Below are 12,187 nucleotides of genomic sequence, written 5' to 3' on the forward strand. Positions count from 1 at the left end.
TTCATTCTTTCTTTCTTTCTTTCTTTCCTTCCTTCCTTCCTTCCTTCCTTCCTTCCTTCCTTCCTTCTTCCCTCCCTCCCTCCTTTCTCCCTCCCTCCCTCTCTCTGTCCCTCCCTCTCTCTCTCTCCCTTTTTTTTTTGGTACTGGGAATCAAATTCATGACCTTGCACTTGCCAGGCAGGTGCTGTGCCAGTGAGCTATATCCTCGGTTTAAGAGTATTTTTTTCTTTTCCTGTCCTCTCAGTTGATTGCTTGATTCCCCCCTTTTTTCTTTTTGTACATCTTTGCAGTACATAATGATTATATTCCTTGTATAGAGTTCGTATGTATATACTATGTGACTTGCATCTGGATGTTCCTCCAAAGGCTCATGAGGTCATAGGTGCTCTTTTTCAGAAGTGCCTGAATCTAGGATGTATAATGCTGAGATTAAGAGTGTATGATTACTAAATTAGTCCACTGATTAGTTTGGCATAGTTCTGGGTGTGAGTGTTACCTGCCTTAAGGGTGGGTATCCTACACTGACTATAAAGGGACAGAAAGAAGCTGCTATTGTCACTTGTTGCTTGCTGCCTTCTGCTTGCCTGTGCTGTGTTGCCCTCTTCTATGCCACCTTGCCTTACAGCCAGCCAACTATGAACTGAAACCTCTGTAAACTGTGAGCTACAATGAACCTTTCCTTCTTTAACTTTGGGTGTTGGGTATTTTGTCTCAGCAATGAAAAAATTAAGACAATGTACATATCACATCTTCATTCTGTTTTTCATCGCTTTGCCTTCCCTCACTTCCCCTCCACCCATCTCTCAATCCCCTTCCTATTTGAGAAAGATCTATCTCCCTACTTCCTATTATATAACTTTTATTTTGTTCTCTTGTATGTTTTGGGCCTTTCACATAAGAGAAATCATGTGATATTTAAGCTCATGTATCTGATTTATTTTGCTTAACATGATGGATTTAGGTGCATCCATATTCCTGCAGATTACTTAAATTTGTCTTTCTTGATGGCAGAGTAGTATTCAATGTAAGAATATTATTAAAAGTCAATTTATTTTCCTTTTAGGAGCAGCCACTATATCCTGGCTACAATCCTAATTATTGGAATTCTGCTGCACGACCTAGGGCCCCATATCCAAGTACATATGCTGTGAGACCAGAGTTACAAGGCCAGGTATGGTTGCAAATTGGCAAGCTTTCTGAATTTTTTTTTAATGAACGTATTTACTTTCAGAACCTTTTTCCAGATATGAGACCTGCCCACTTTTTTCTTTTTTAGATTCCATATACAGTAGTTCTACACAATAGCTCATCGACTGTGAAACACCTTATGGAAAGAGTATTCCAAGCTGGGCAGTGAGATGGTGTGTAGTGTGACATTTGGAAGGATTTCTGTTAGCCTTTTTTGGTGGGGGGGGCTTCAAAGACGGTCTCATTTAGGTAACCCAAACTGGCCTCAAACTCACAGAGATACTGCTGCCTCAGCCTTCTGAGTGCTGGGATTGTAGGCATGTGCACCACCATGCCTGGCTTGTTGGACTTTTGACTGTCAAATCATGTCTATTTCATTTTCTGCTAGAGTAAGAGCAGCAGTTGTAATTACATTGAATTTTAAGAGTGTTAGTCTCTTGATTTCTTTTGGAATTCAGAATGAGACTTTCATGGAAGCTCAGATAAATAGGATGTTAAAGATTTTACTTAATTCTTATATATTATTCAGTGTCAGATTTCTTATGTTGCTGCTGGGTGTGGTGGCACACGCCTGTAATCCCAGCACTTGGGAGGCTGAGGCAGGAGGATGATTGCGAGTCAAGGCCAGCCTGGGCTACAAAGTGAGCTCAAGGCCTGAACTGCATAGTGAGACCATATCTCAAAAAGACAAAAAACAAAGCAAAACAAAAGTCAAACAGATTTCTTATGTTGCTATATCAACTGATATTTAAAATTATAACTTCTTGTTTCTTAAAGATTTCCTTGGGTACTGATGAAGTAGCTAGGGTCCTAGCAGGGCCCACTTGATTTCAGGCAAACCTGGGATTTCATATAACCTTTTTTTTGGTGGTGGTACTAAGGATTGAACCTAAGAAGTACCATGCTGCATCCCCAGCTCTTTCAAATTACTATTTTAAGGCAAGCATGTTGACACATGCCTGTAATCCCAGCACACTGGGCAGCTGAGGCAGGAGGATCACAAGTTTGAGTCCACCTGGGCAATTTAGCAACTTTACTACTGTGTCTCAAAGGGAGGGGATGGAGTGTTGGGGATTTATGTCATGTGAAAGCTCTGCAAAAACATAACAACAAAAACACTATTTTATTTTGAGACAGGGTCTCACTAAGTTGCCCAGGCTGTCCTCAAACTTGTGATCTCCTACCTTAGCCTGTTGAGTAGCTGGGATTACACTCATATGCCATCACCCGTGGATTATATAGCATAAACTTTTTTTAACTGTAAAAAGTCATATAACTTTATTATTAAATTTTTGAAAAGTAAAGAAAGCAGAAGAAACACCCTACTTGTGACATCTTACTATATTTATTAATATTTTGGAACATTTTAGCTTTTCTCAATTTGTAGTCACAACTTTATTCTTTTCTTATTTGAAATTTTATTTATCATATGCTCTTTCCATAGGTGCAATAACAGGAACTCTTTTTTATTTTTTATTTTTTTTGGTCTTTTTGAAACAGGGTCTCACTATGCAGTTCAGGCTGGCCTTGAGCTCACTTTGTAGCCCAGGCTGGTCTTGAACTCACAACGATCCTCCTGCCTCAGCCTTCCAAGTGCTGGGGTTACAGGTATGTGCTACCACACCTGGCTCAGTAACTCTTATTTTTAAAAACTTTTTTTTTGGAGACAGTCTCACTGTATATTTTAGGCCACCCTTGAACTCACTAGGCCTGAGTTTATAGTGATCATCCTGCCTCAGCTTCCCAAGTTCTGGGTTTATAGTCATGTGTCACCACACCCGATCCTTTTCTTTTTTTAACATTAAGGAAATTTTCAAACAACAGTAATGAGACTAGCATACTAAATGCCCTTGTCTCAGCTTCCTTGAGTATCAGTACTTGACACTTTGGTATTCATTTTTGGAATGTTCCTTGGAGTATTTTGAAGCAAATTCTGTTCTTCTTCTTCTTCTTCTTTTTTTTATTTTTTTTGATACCAGGAAGCAAACTCAGGACCTTGTACTTGCTAGGTAGGTGCTGTACATCTGAGTTATATCCCCAGCCCTTGAGGCAAATTCTGGATATCGTATTATATCGCTTGTAAATAAATCTAAGTATGTCTGTATAAAAGATAAGGTCATTTTAAGCCAGGCATGGTAGCCCATGGCTATAACCCCAGCACTCAGAAGGCAGAGGCAGGAGGATTGCCACAAGTTTGAGGCCATCTGAGGCTATAGAGTGAGTTCAAGGCCAGCCTGAATTACCCAGCAAGACCCTGTCTCAAAAAAATGTCATTTTGGGGTTGGGGATTTAGCTCAGTGGCAAAGCACCTGCCTGGCAAGCGCAAGGTCTTGAGTGTGGTTCCCGGTACCGGAGAAAAACCAAAAAAACCAAAAAAAAAAAAAAAAAGTCATTTTAAAAACAATACCATTATTTAAAAGGAAAAAAAACTAAACAGAATTAGTACCATTAATATCATCTAGTCAATTCCAACAGTAAACTTTTAAGACTCAATAAAGTTCTGCAGTGAATAGCCTGTAATCTGTATAATCATTCCATTGTTATAAGGCATTAAGTTGTTTGCATTTCTGTGTGATTATAAATACTGCTGTGATGAACAACTTCATACCAATGACTTTTTCTCTAGTTGGTTCATTTCTTTAGGAAATTGAATTATAGTACAAAAAGCTATATGGTGTTTTATGAAAGAGCTGTTTGTTCAGGCTGAAAACCTGTGGAACCTCTTAGGAGCCTCAGGAGCTTTAACAAAGAGGTGGCTCATTGCCCTTGTGCTTTTACTGTACCTGGTCCTGCACGGGACTCTGGTCATGTCAGTCCTTAATCTAAAGTGAGAAACATTGTGTTGTCTTGAGATAGAGTTGAGGACAAGAAAACTTGATTCTGTACTTTTACTATTTTTAAAAGGTGAGTTTAAAATTAATAGAAACCTTAAGACAGTCATTTAAATTGAGGGTTTAGCTTTACTCTTGTTGGATTAAACTGAGGATTCTGAGTCTGGATAGTGTTGTAAGCTGTAGGCATAGGGATGTAGCTCAGGTAGAGCATTATCCAACATATACAAGGCTCTTGGTTCACCCAGCACTGCAAAACAAAACAAAACAAAATATTAAAACCAAACAGCTCAAAACCCCACTGCAGTAAGCCGTGTGTGAGGAATTTGTCTCTGTTGCCTGTTGCTGGTATTATCTGGGAGGAAAGTGGCAGTACAGTGTGAAGAATATGGACTTCAGAGTCAGATCTGAGTTCACCCTTGATCTTGCTGTAGTAGTACCAGTAGCAGTGATAATGTAAATCACTACAATTTATCGAGCACACTGTGTACCAGAGACTATGCTTTATTTATGTCATCTTATTTAATTGTCACAATAACTCTGCAAGATAAGCATGTGATCTTCATTTTCCTGACAGCTGACCTATGGCAGAGCTGATAGTGTGGTCCTTTCTCCAGCCATTCTCCCAGACCGCCCGGGTCCTGTCCCTATCTGTGGGTATAGTTTTTCTGCTGCCAGGTGGAGTGCTAGGTAGAGTTAAGGAAAGGCCTGTGAAAAGCCCTGTGCTAGGACCATCATTCCATCTCTTCCTACTCTCCCACTATCACACGGCAAACTATGCAGTCACAACAGGAGCGCAGTGTAATGGCATAGGGTTTAAGCAGGGAAGAGAAAGAATGCTTTCAAGCTTGCCTAAGTACTTCATATTTTCATTGGTTACTGATGTCATTTCTTCTCAAAGTTTTCAAGGTTGGATGTGAAGGCAGGGCATTTCAGCTCATCAGCTCCTCTAGCTATTGCCTTTTTTCTCCTACTTTTGCTTTTTTTTTCAGAGTTTGAATTCTTATGCAAATGGAGCATATGGTCCACCATACCCGCCTGGTCCTGGGGCAAATGCTGCCTCCTACTCTGGGGCTTATTACACACCTGGCTACAGTCAGACTGGGTACTCTGCAGACGTTCCAGGCGCTTACCGTTCACCAGGCAGCAGTTCGAGCCCTGTCTCCCGTTGGATGTACACGCAGCAGGACTGTCAGAATGAAGTACCGCCTCTTAGGGCACAGGTTCCAGGATATCCTGCTTCACAGGTGAGCAGGTTTCTGTTGGGAAAAAATTCAGAATCTTTGCATCTTGAATTGTAAACAGTGGAGGGATATTTATTTATGCCATCTATGCTTTAGATGTTCAGAGATGTTTTTGCAGAGGTGAAAGCAAGGACAACTTTTGTTGTTGTTTTAAGACAGGGTCTCACTATGTACTTTAGGCTGGACTTGAACTCACTCTGTACCCAGGCGGGCCTCAGACTTGCAGTGATCCTCCTGCTGCTTCAGCATCCTGAGTGCTAGCATTATGGGTTTGCGCCACCACAGACTGGCAAGGACAGCTTTCATATTGATCCTTTTTTGTTACATCTGTTCCAATAACTGTATTTTGGCTGAAGACCTCTGAAAGATGTCATAATCAAAAAGTTTTTATAATGAAAGAAATCTTAACCTTTTTAAATTGCTAGGTTTATATTTTTAAATATTCTATGAATGTCATGTTTATTTCTGTGTTCATTTCAAGAGGAGTTCTAATATGTCTTTATTTTTGTTTTCTTGTAACATATGGGGCTATTTGTTTCTACCATCTATGGGACACTTCTTTATGCTCCTTCATCCATTGATCTATGTACTTTACTCATCCTATGTACTTTACTCATCCTGAGTTGGATTGTCACCAAGTCTTATCCTGGTTATCTCTGGAACCAGGTTTTTTCAGACTTGCAGAAGTTATGTTACTGGCATCTCAGAATTTGCCTATCTTAGGGGCTGGGGATATAGCTCAGCAGCACAAGTGCCTGCCTGGCAAGCGCGAGGTCCTGAGTTTGATTCCCAGTACCAAAAAAAAAAAAAAGAATCTGCCTATCCTAGAATAATGTCATTACTTCTCTAAGGTTTTTTTTGTTTTCTTTTGTTTTTGGTAATGGGAATCGAACTCAGGACCTCGCACTTGTCAGGCAGATGCTGTGCCACTGAGCTACACACCTGGCCCTTCTTTAAGTTTTGAAACAATGATAAACTGTTTCTTCCTCTTGATCTAGAACCCTGGAGTGACAGTGCCTCATTATCCTTATGGGGATGGTAATCGTAGTGTTCCACAATCAGGACCTACCGTTCGGCCACAGGAAGACACATGGGCTGCTCCTGGCGCTTATGGGATGGGCACCCGTTACCCCTGGCATTCGGCTGCACCTTCGGCACCACCTGGGAATCTCTACATGACTGAAAGTACTTCACCATGGCCTAGTAGTGGCTCTCCTCAGCTACCTCCTTCCTCACCACCGCAGCAGTCCAAGGTAGGAGACAGTCTAAATGTTGTTCCTTTCCTCTCTGGGGAGTTAAGAGAGCACAAGATAGAACTTCTCTGCCTTGATCTATGTAAAATGGAGACTAATTGCAAAAGGTTGGTGACTATTACCTGTATCTTTACCTTAGCTTATTTCTACCTCCCTTTTTTTTCTCCCCTCACACATTTTATTTTTAAGAGACATTTTAGGTTTACATCCTTATTGTTTGTTTTAAGACAAGGTCTTACGTGTAGTTCAGGCTGGTCTTGAACTCATTGTATATGCACTGTGTAGCCCAGGCTGGCCTCAAAGTTGTGGTGATCCTCCTGCCTCAGCCTCTGGAGTACTAAGATTACAGGTGTGTGCCAACACACCCAGCTCACATTCTTTTTTTTAACAGACAGAAAAATGCTCATTTGCTGTTTTCTGTGATGCAGTTTGACTATTAAATACAATCAAAGACTGTATTTTACCACCTTAGTCTGTAGACAGAAGACAAAACCCATGTGTCATATCTATAGTATCAGTTTGTATGTTCTAACTTTAAATGAAACCATAGACATGAATGTCATCTGCTAGTAGCTGCATTCCTTTTCACAATCTGTCTGAAGGGTTTGACTGTTTAGGGGGCAAACTACCTGATTTTCATCTATGAAGCCACTGGCTGGATTGTGAGGCGGTAAGATAGATTGTGAGGTGTTCATGACGATGACCTGCCTCAGGGTAGGTGGCAGCCATTGTTGGAATTCTCTGCCTTTTCTGTGACAGGGGATTCATGTCAGGTTCCTCTCAAATGATTAAAGAGGGAGGTCCAGTTTTATTGGTGAGGAATCTGATTTTCGTGTATCTTCCTGGTCAGGGGAAAGATGTGGACTAACAAATGTAATGTTGGTGGATTACTTAACACTATCCCCCCACTTAAACAACTTTCCCCTCATTTTGCTTTCCTGTTCCCAGGATTCCTCATACCCCTATAGCCCATCTGATCAAGGCATGAACCGGCAGAACTTGGGCTGCAGTGTCCATCAGTATGAGTCGCCGGGGACAGTGAATGATGATCATTCGGACCCTCTGGATTCCCAAGTGCAGTACAGTGCCGAGCCCCAGCTTTATGGCAACACTTCCAGTGAACAGCCCAGCAGTCAAGAGCAGAGTGAGAGTCTCCCTGAAGAGCGTTTACTTTCTGCTGAAAGTACTCCGCCAAGTATTAAAAAAATCATCCATGTGCTGGAGAAGGTCCAGTATCTGGAGCAGGAAGTAGAAGAATTTGTAGGAAAAAAGACAGACAAAGCATACTGGCTTCTGGAAGAAATGCTGACAAAGGAACTTTTAGAACTAGATTCTGTGGAAACTGGGGGCCAGGACTCTGTCCGGCAGGCCAGGAAAGAGGCTGTTTGCAAGATCCAGGCCATACTGGAAAAATTAGAAAAAAAAGGGTTATGAAAAGATTTAGAACGAATTAGAAGCCTGTTACTTGGCCAAAGAACTCTTGATTTTGGTTAGTTATTGATGTTTTGAAATACCTGTTGATGACAAGAAGCAATACATTCCAACTTTCTTTTGATCTGAAATTTGAAAAACTGGCAAAGGAATAGAAAAGTGTTTCAGATATGAGTCTTTCCGGTGTTCAGACGATGAATGTAATAGGAAACTGTGGAATTACCAGTATTGCCAAGTAGACTCACTTCTTCTTAAGAAATACATAGATATGTTTGCAAGCTGCTTCTTACCATCAGGAAAGAAAAATACTTTATGTAACAGGCTGTCAAGAACCTAGGAGAGGAAACTGGATATAATCTGAGACAAACAGGTTCTGTTTTTGTAAACATAAAAATAAGTTGTCACATTTTTGTACATGTGACTGCTTTGAGCTGAGCACTTCATGTGTAAATTACAGCTTAGACTTTAGCCTTCTTGGACCTCTGTTTTGTTTTGTTATTTGAGTTCACAAATATAGTATTATTCTGTACTTCGTACCTTTTGTAGTAATACGTTTAATATAATTATTCAAAAGACTATTGACAGACTATCTTGGCAATTCTGAATGAATTTATATCCTTTCACAACTTGAATATATTGTAATGTATAGTGAGTTCCTGAGATAAATTGTCTTCCTTTTTTTTATAATGAGGATTAGAAATCTTAGCATTTTGACTTTTTTCTTTTTTTTTTTTTTTTAAACCAGTACTAGGGATTAAACCCAGAACATGCTAGGCAAGCTCTTTACCACTGAGCTATATCCCCTGGCTCTTTTTATTTTTGAGTTAGGGTCTGGCTAAATTGCCCAGGTTGGCTTCAAACTTGGAGTCCTCCTGCCTCAGCCTCCAAAGTAGCTGAGATAAAGTCATATACCACCATGCCTGGCTACTCTTTCTACTTTTCATAGCAAACAAAAGGCACATTTGGAAATAGCATTGACATAGAAATGTCAGTGTATTTTGATAAAGATACACTTTTAAATTACCTTTATTTTTTTTAACAAAATATTACTATTGCTGCTTCTATAGATAACCATAGGGTATAGATGAAAAACAAATGCCACAGTGAGAGAAATGACTGTAAAAATAATAAATAAGATTATTTGATAATACTGTTCTCCATTCCAACTATTAGTTTCATCAGCCAAGATCCCTATGGTCAGATTTCAGCTCAGTTTATACTTAAAAGTGAGAATAGGAGATTCATGCTCAGGGAATGAATCAGCCATATCTAGAGTGGGAAATTGCTTTCTTCCTTTAAAGGTAAATTTTATGTTTACTTTGTAGAGTAAATTTCATAGACAGAATTGCCTGTTTCATAAAAGGTGTTAATTGCTATTAATAATAGTCATTTTAGAGCCAAATTTCAGAAAAGGGTTTTAAAAGGTCTCCAATGGCGTTGCTTGGGTAACACTATTCTGTCATATAGAATGGACTTAAATAACTACTTACCATTTACATCTAAGGTAAATTCAGATATACACTATCTGTTTTTGGAAAAACAGCTATTTCTTAATGAGATACCCAGGTGATAATTTTTCTTTTTCCTAGGGTGCCAGGCCTATTAGCTATATTAAATCTGTTAGCCATCTCCTCTACTCAAAATAAATCAAACCAGTAAAAACAGTAGATAATGAGAAGAAATGTAAGAATGTTGACTGGATCTTAGGTTGGGATAAGAGAGGGTTTGTTTTTTTTAAAGATAGAGTCTCCCTGTGTAGTTCAAGTTGGCCTTGAACTCACTGTGGAGCCCAGGCTGACCTTAAACTTGTGGCAATCCTCCTGCCTCAGCCTCCTGAGTGCTGGGGTTACAGGGGGATAAGTGAGTTTTGCTGGATAATGGGGTGGTAATTTTATTCTAGAATTTTTATTTTTGAGCTCATGTAGGAATGTTTTGTTTAAAAAAAGTTTTCTATGAAAATTAGAAAATTATACTTGAGAGTAAAACTTTAGAAGGGAGAAAAACTTAAAGCTAAGCTCCATGTGAGGCACTTGACTATTCTGGGGGGAACATTTCTATTTATCTTACTGAATGCCCAACATGCCAATTTTCATGAAGTCTTGATTTTTATATGAATATATATATGTATGTACAAATATATATGTTATGCACAAATATATATAGATGTGTGTATCTTTTTAAAGTTATTTTTAAAGCTTTTAATATGATTTTAGACTTACACAAAAGTTGTAAAATAGTAGAGTTCTTGTATACTATTCATTGACCTTATGTACATTTTACATCAGCCATAGAACATTTGTTAAATTAAGAAACTGACCTTGCTTCAGTACAGCACTACTAACTAGAGAGTTAAAAGTAGAGATTTTATTAGGCTTTTTACTAATGTTCTCTTATTGTCTCAGGATCCAATCTGGGGTCTCATTTTGCCTTCCCCTGTCGTGTCTCTGGTTTCTTCTGGTCTGTGACAGTGTGTCCTAGTTGGCTGATGCTGTATTTCTGGTGTTGTGAAATCAATTACTCTGCTAAGGTGGTGTCTGCTAGGATTCTCTACTGTATATTACTGTTTTCCTTTGTAATTAGTAAATATTTACTAGAGATACTTTGAGACTATGCAAATGTCCTATTTCTGCTTAAACTTTTGCCAATTCTTGTATGTACTATTCACTGGCAGACCTTGCTTGTAGCAGTTACTGCTGTGGTGGTCTATTGGTGATTTTCTCCTTTTCTCATTTCTTCTATATTTAATAATTGGAATTTTTCTGTGATGAAGAGTGGTCACAACTAGATTTATATTTTCAGTTATAATAAGATATTCAGGATAGCTATAAACTTAGAATTTAAAGATATAAACTGTCTTAAAACAATCCTAAATACTAGAATCAGAGGACTGCATTGGTAACCTGTCTCAGAAAATACAATGAAGTTACAAAGGAAAATAGTATTTATGATTTGTGGAATTGTTTTGACTTTTCACTTAATGTTGACTTGAGAGTGAAATTTAAAATTTTCTTGAAATTTCACATTTGGACTAAAAGTGTCTAAATTTATATTATTTAGCGGATCATTTTTGTCAAAATCTTGAATAAAGTTACCCAGACGTAGCATGATAAACACAGCTATACTTTCTTTATAGTAAACCACTATTGTCCCAAATAATAAACATCAATATAAATATTTAAATAAGTCAGCCCTAATGAGGTATTGGTGGCATTGGTTATACTTGTGTCTATATGTTGGTGTAGAATTCTTTTATTTATTTTTCTTTTTTCTTTTTTTTTTTTTTTTTGGTACCTGGAATCGAACTCAGGACCTTGCACTTGTTAGGCAGGCACTTGTGCCGCTGAGCTATATTCCCAGCCCCAGAATTCTTTTAAATGCTCTAAAAAATGAGGTTGGAGAGTAGTTCTCCGTCTAAATAATGTAAATAGTACTGTTCAAGCTAAGCATATTTTTAAAAACTTGAGTAGTACAGATTAATTGGCATTTTAAAAAATGTTTTGAGGAAATGTATAGTTGATGGAGCCTTTTATCTTTCCTAAAAAGTTAGTTTGCCATAATTCATGGAGGTTATGAGATTAACCAGTCAGGTCTGTGAAAAGCAGCATTCTTCTGATTCCCACGCCTAGTTTTCTTGTTTTGAAAGCAACTGCTTTCAAATGTAAAACACATTTTAAAATGTGTGTTCGTATTTTTAAATAGCACAATTATGTTGCTTTTTCTTGACTTACCAATTTTAGGTCTTTTCTACTGATTTTGTACTCCAAAGGATGAGAATTTGGGTTTACCTCTTGGCCTGTACCACTCATACATCTCAGCCTGTCCTCCGCCCTACTTCTCAGTGTGGTGACATAGTCACTTCTGTGTAAATGCTAACCAGAGCTCTGCCATGTAATAAACTGTGATTTCTTTTCCTGAAGAACTCTTTGTATTCTTTGTACTTAATCATTTGTCTTCTTCATTCTGTTTGCTTATGTACTTATGACTAGTTTGACCTCATACCCTCTATCAGTTGTCTGAATCTTCTCTCAAGATGCTCAGATGTGTATTGTATCAAACTCCTTAAGACGTATTCCTAGAACTTTCCCAGTAGAACTGGTATGTTCCTGGTGCAGACAGTTACCCTGGAATCTTTCTTCACTTACGCTGGTGATTCCCTTTCCCTCATCTTTTCTTTTCTTTTTGGAACAGGGTCTCACTGTGTAGTCCAGGCTAGCCTCAAAATTGCCACAGTTCTCTGGCC

General features: G+C 38.6%; 1 protein-coding gene across 1 annotated transcript in view; it reads left to right on the top strand.

The window, feature by feature from the left end:
• Positions 1–8,483, top strand: part of Bag4 (BCL2-associated athanogene 4) — a 35,284-nt gene extending 26,801 nt beyond the window's left edge. Inside the window, exons 2-5 of the mRNA XM_005398437.2 lie at positions 1,064–1,171; positions 5,012–5,266; positions 6,262–6,516; positions 7,465–8,483. Of these exons, the coding sequence (XP_005398494.1) occupies positions 1,064–1,171; positions 5,012–5,266; positions 6,262–6,516; positions 7,465–7,950 (1,104 nt within the window). The 3' untranslated portion in view covers positions 7,951–8,483. The remainder of the gene's footprint in view (positions 1–1,063; positions 1,172–5,011; positions 5,267–6,261; positions 6,517–7,464) is intronic.
• Positions 8,484–12,187: the final 3,704 nt, after the last annotated feature.

Source organism: Chinchilla lanigera, unplaced genomic scaffold (genome assembly GCF_000276665.1).
Source record: "Chinchilla lanigera isolate Chin_1 unplaced genomic scaffold, ChiLan1.0 scaffold00062, whole genome shotgun sequence".
In the NCBI taxonomy this organism is placed as follows: domain Eukaryota; kingdom Metazoa; phylum Chordata; class Mammalia; order Rodentia; family Chinchillidae; genus Chinchilla; species Chinchilla lanigera.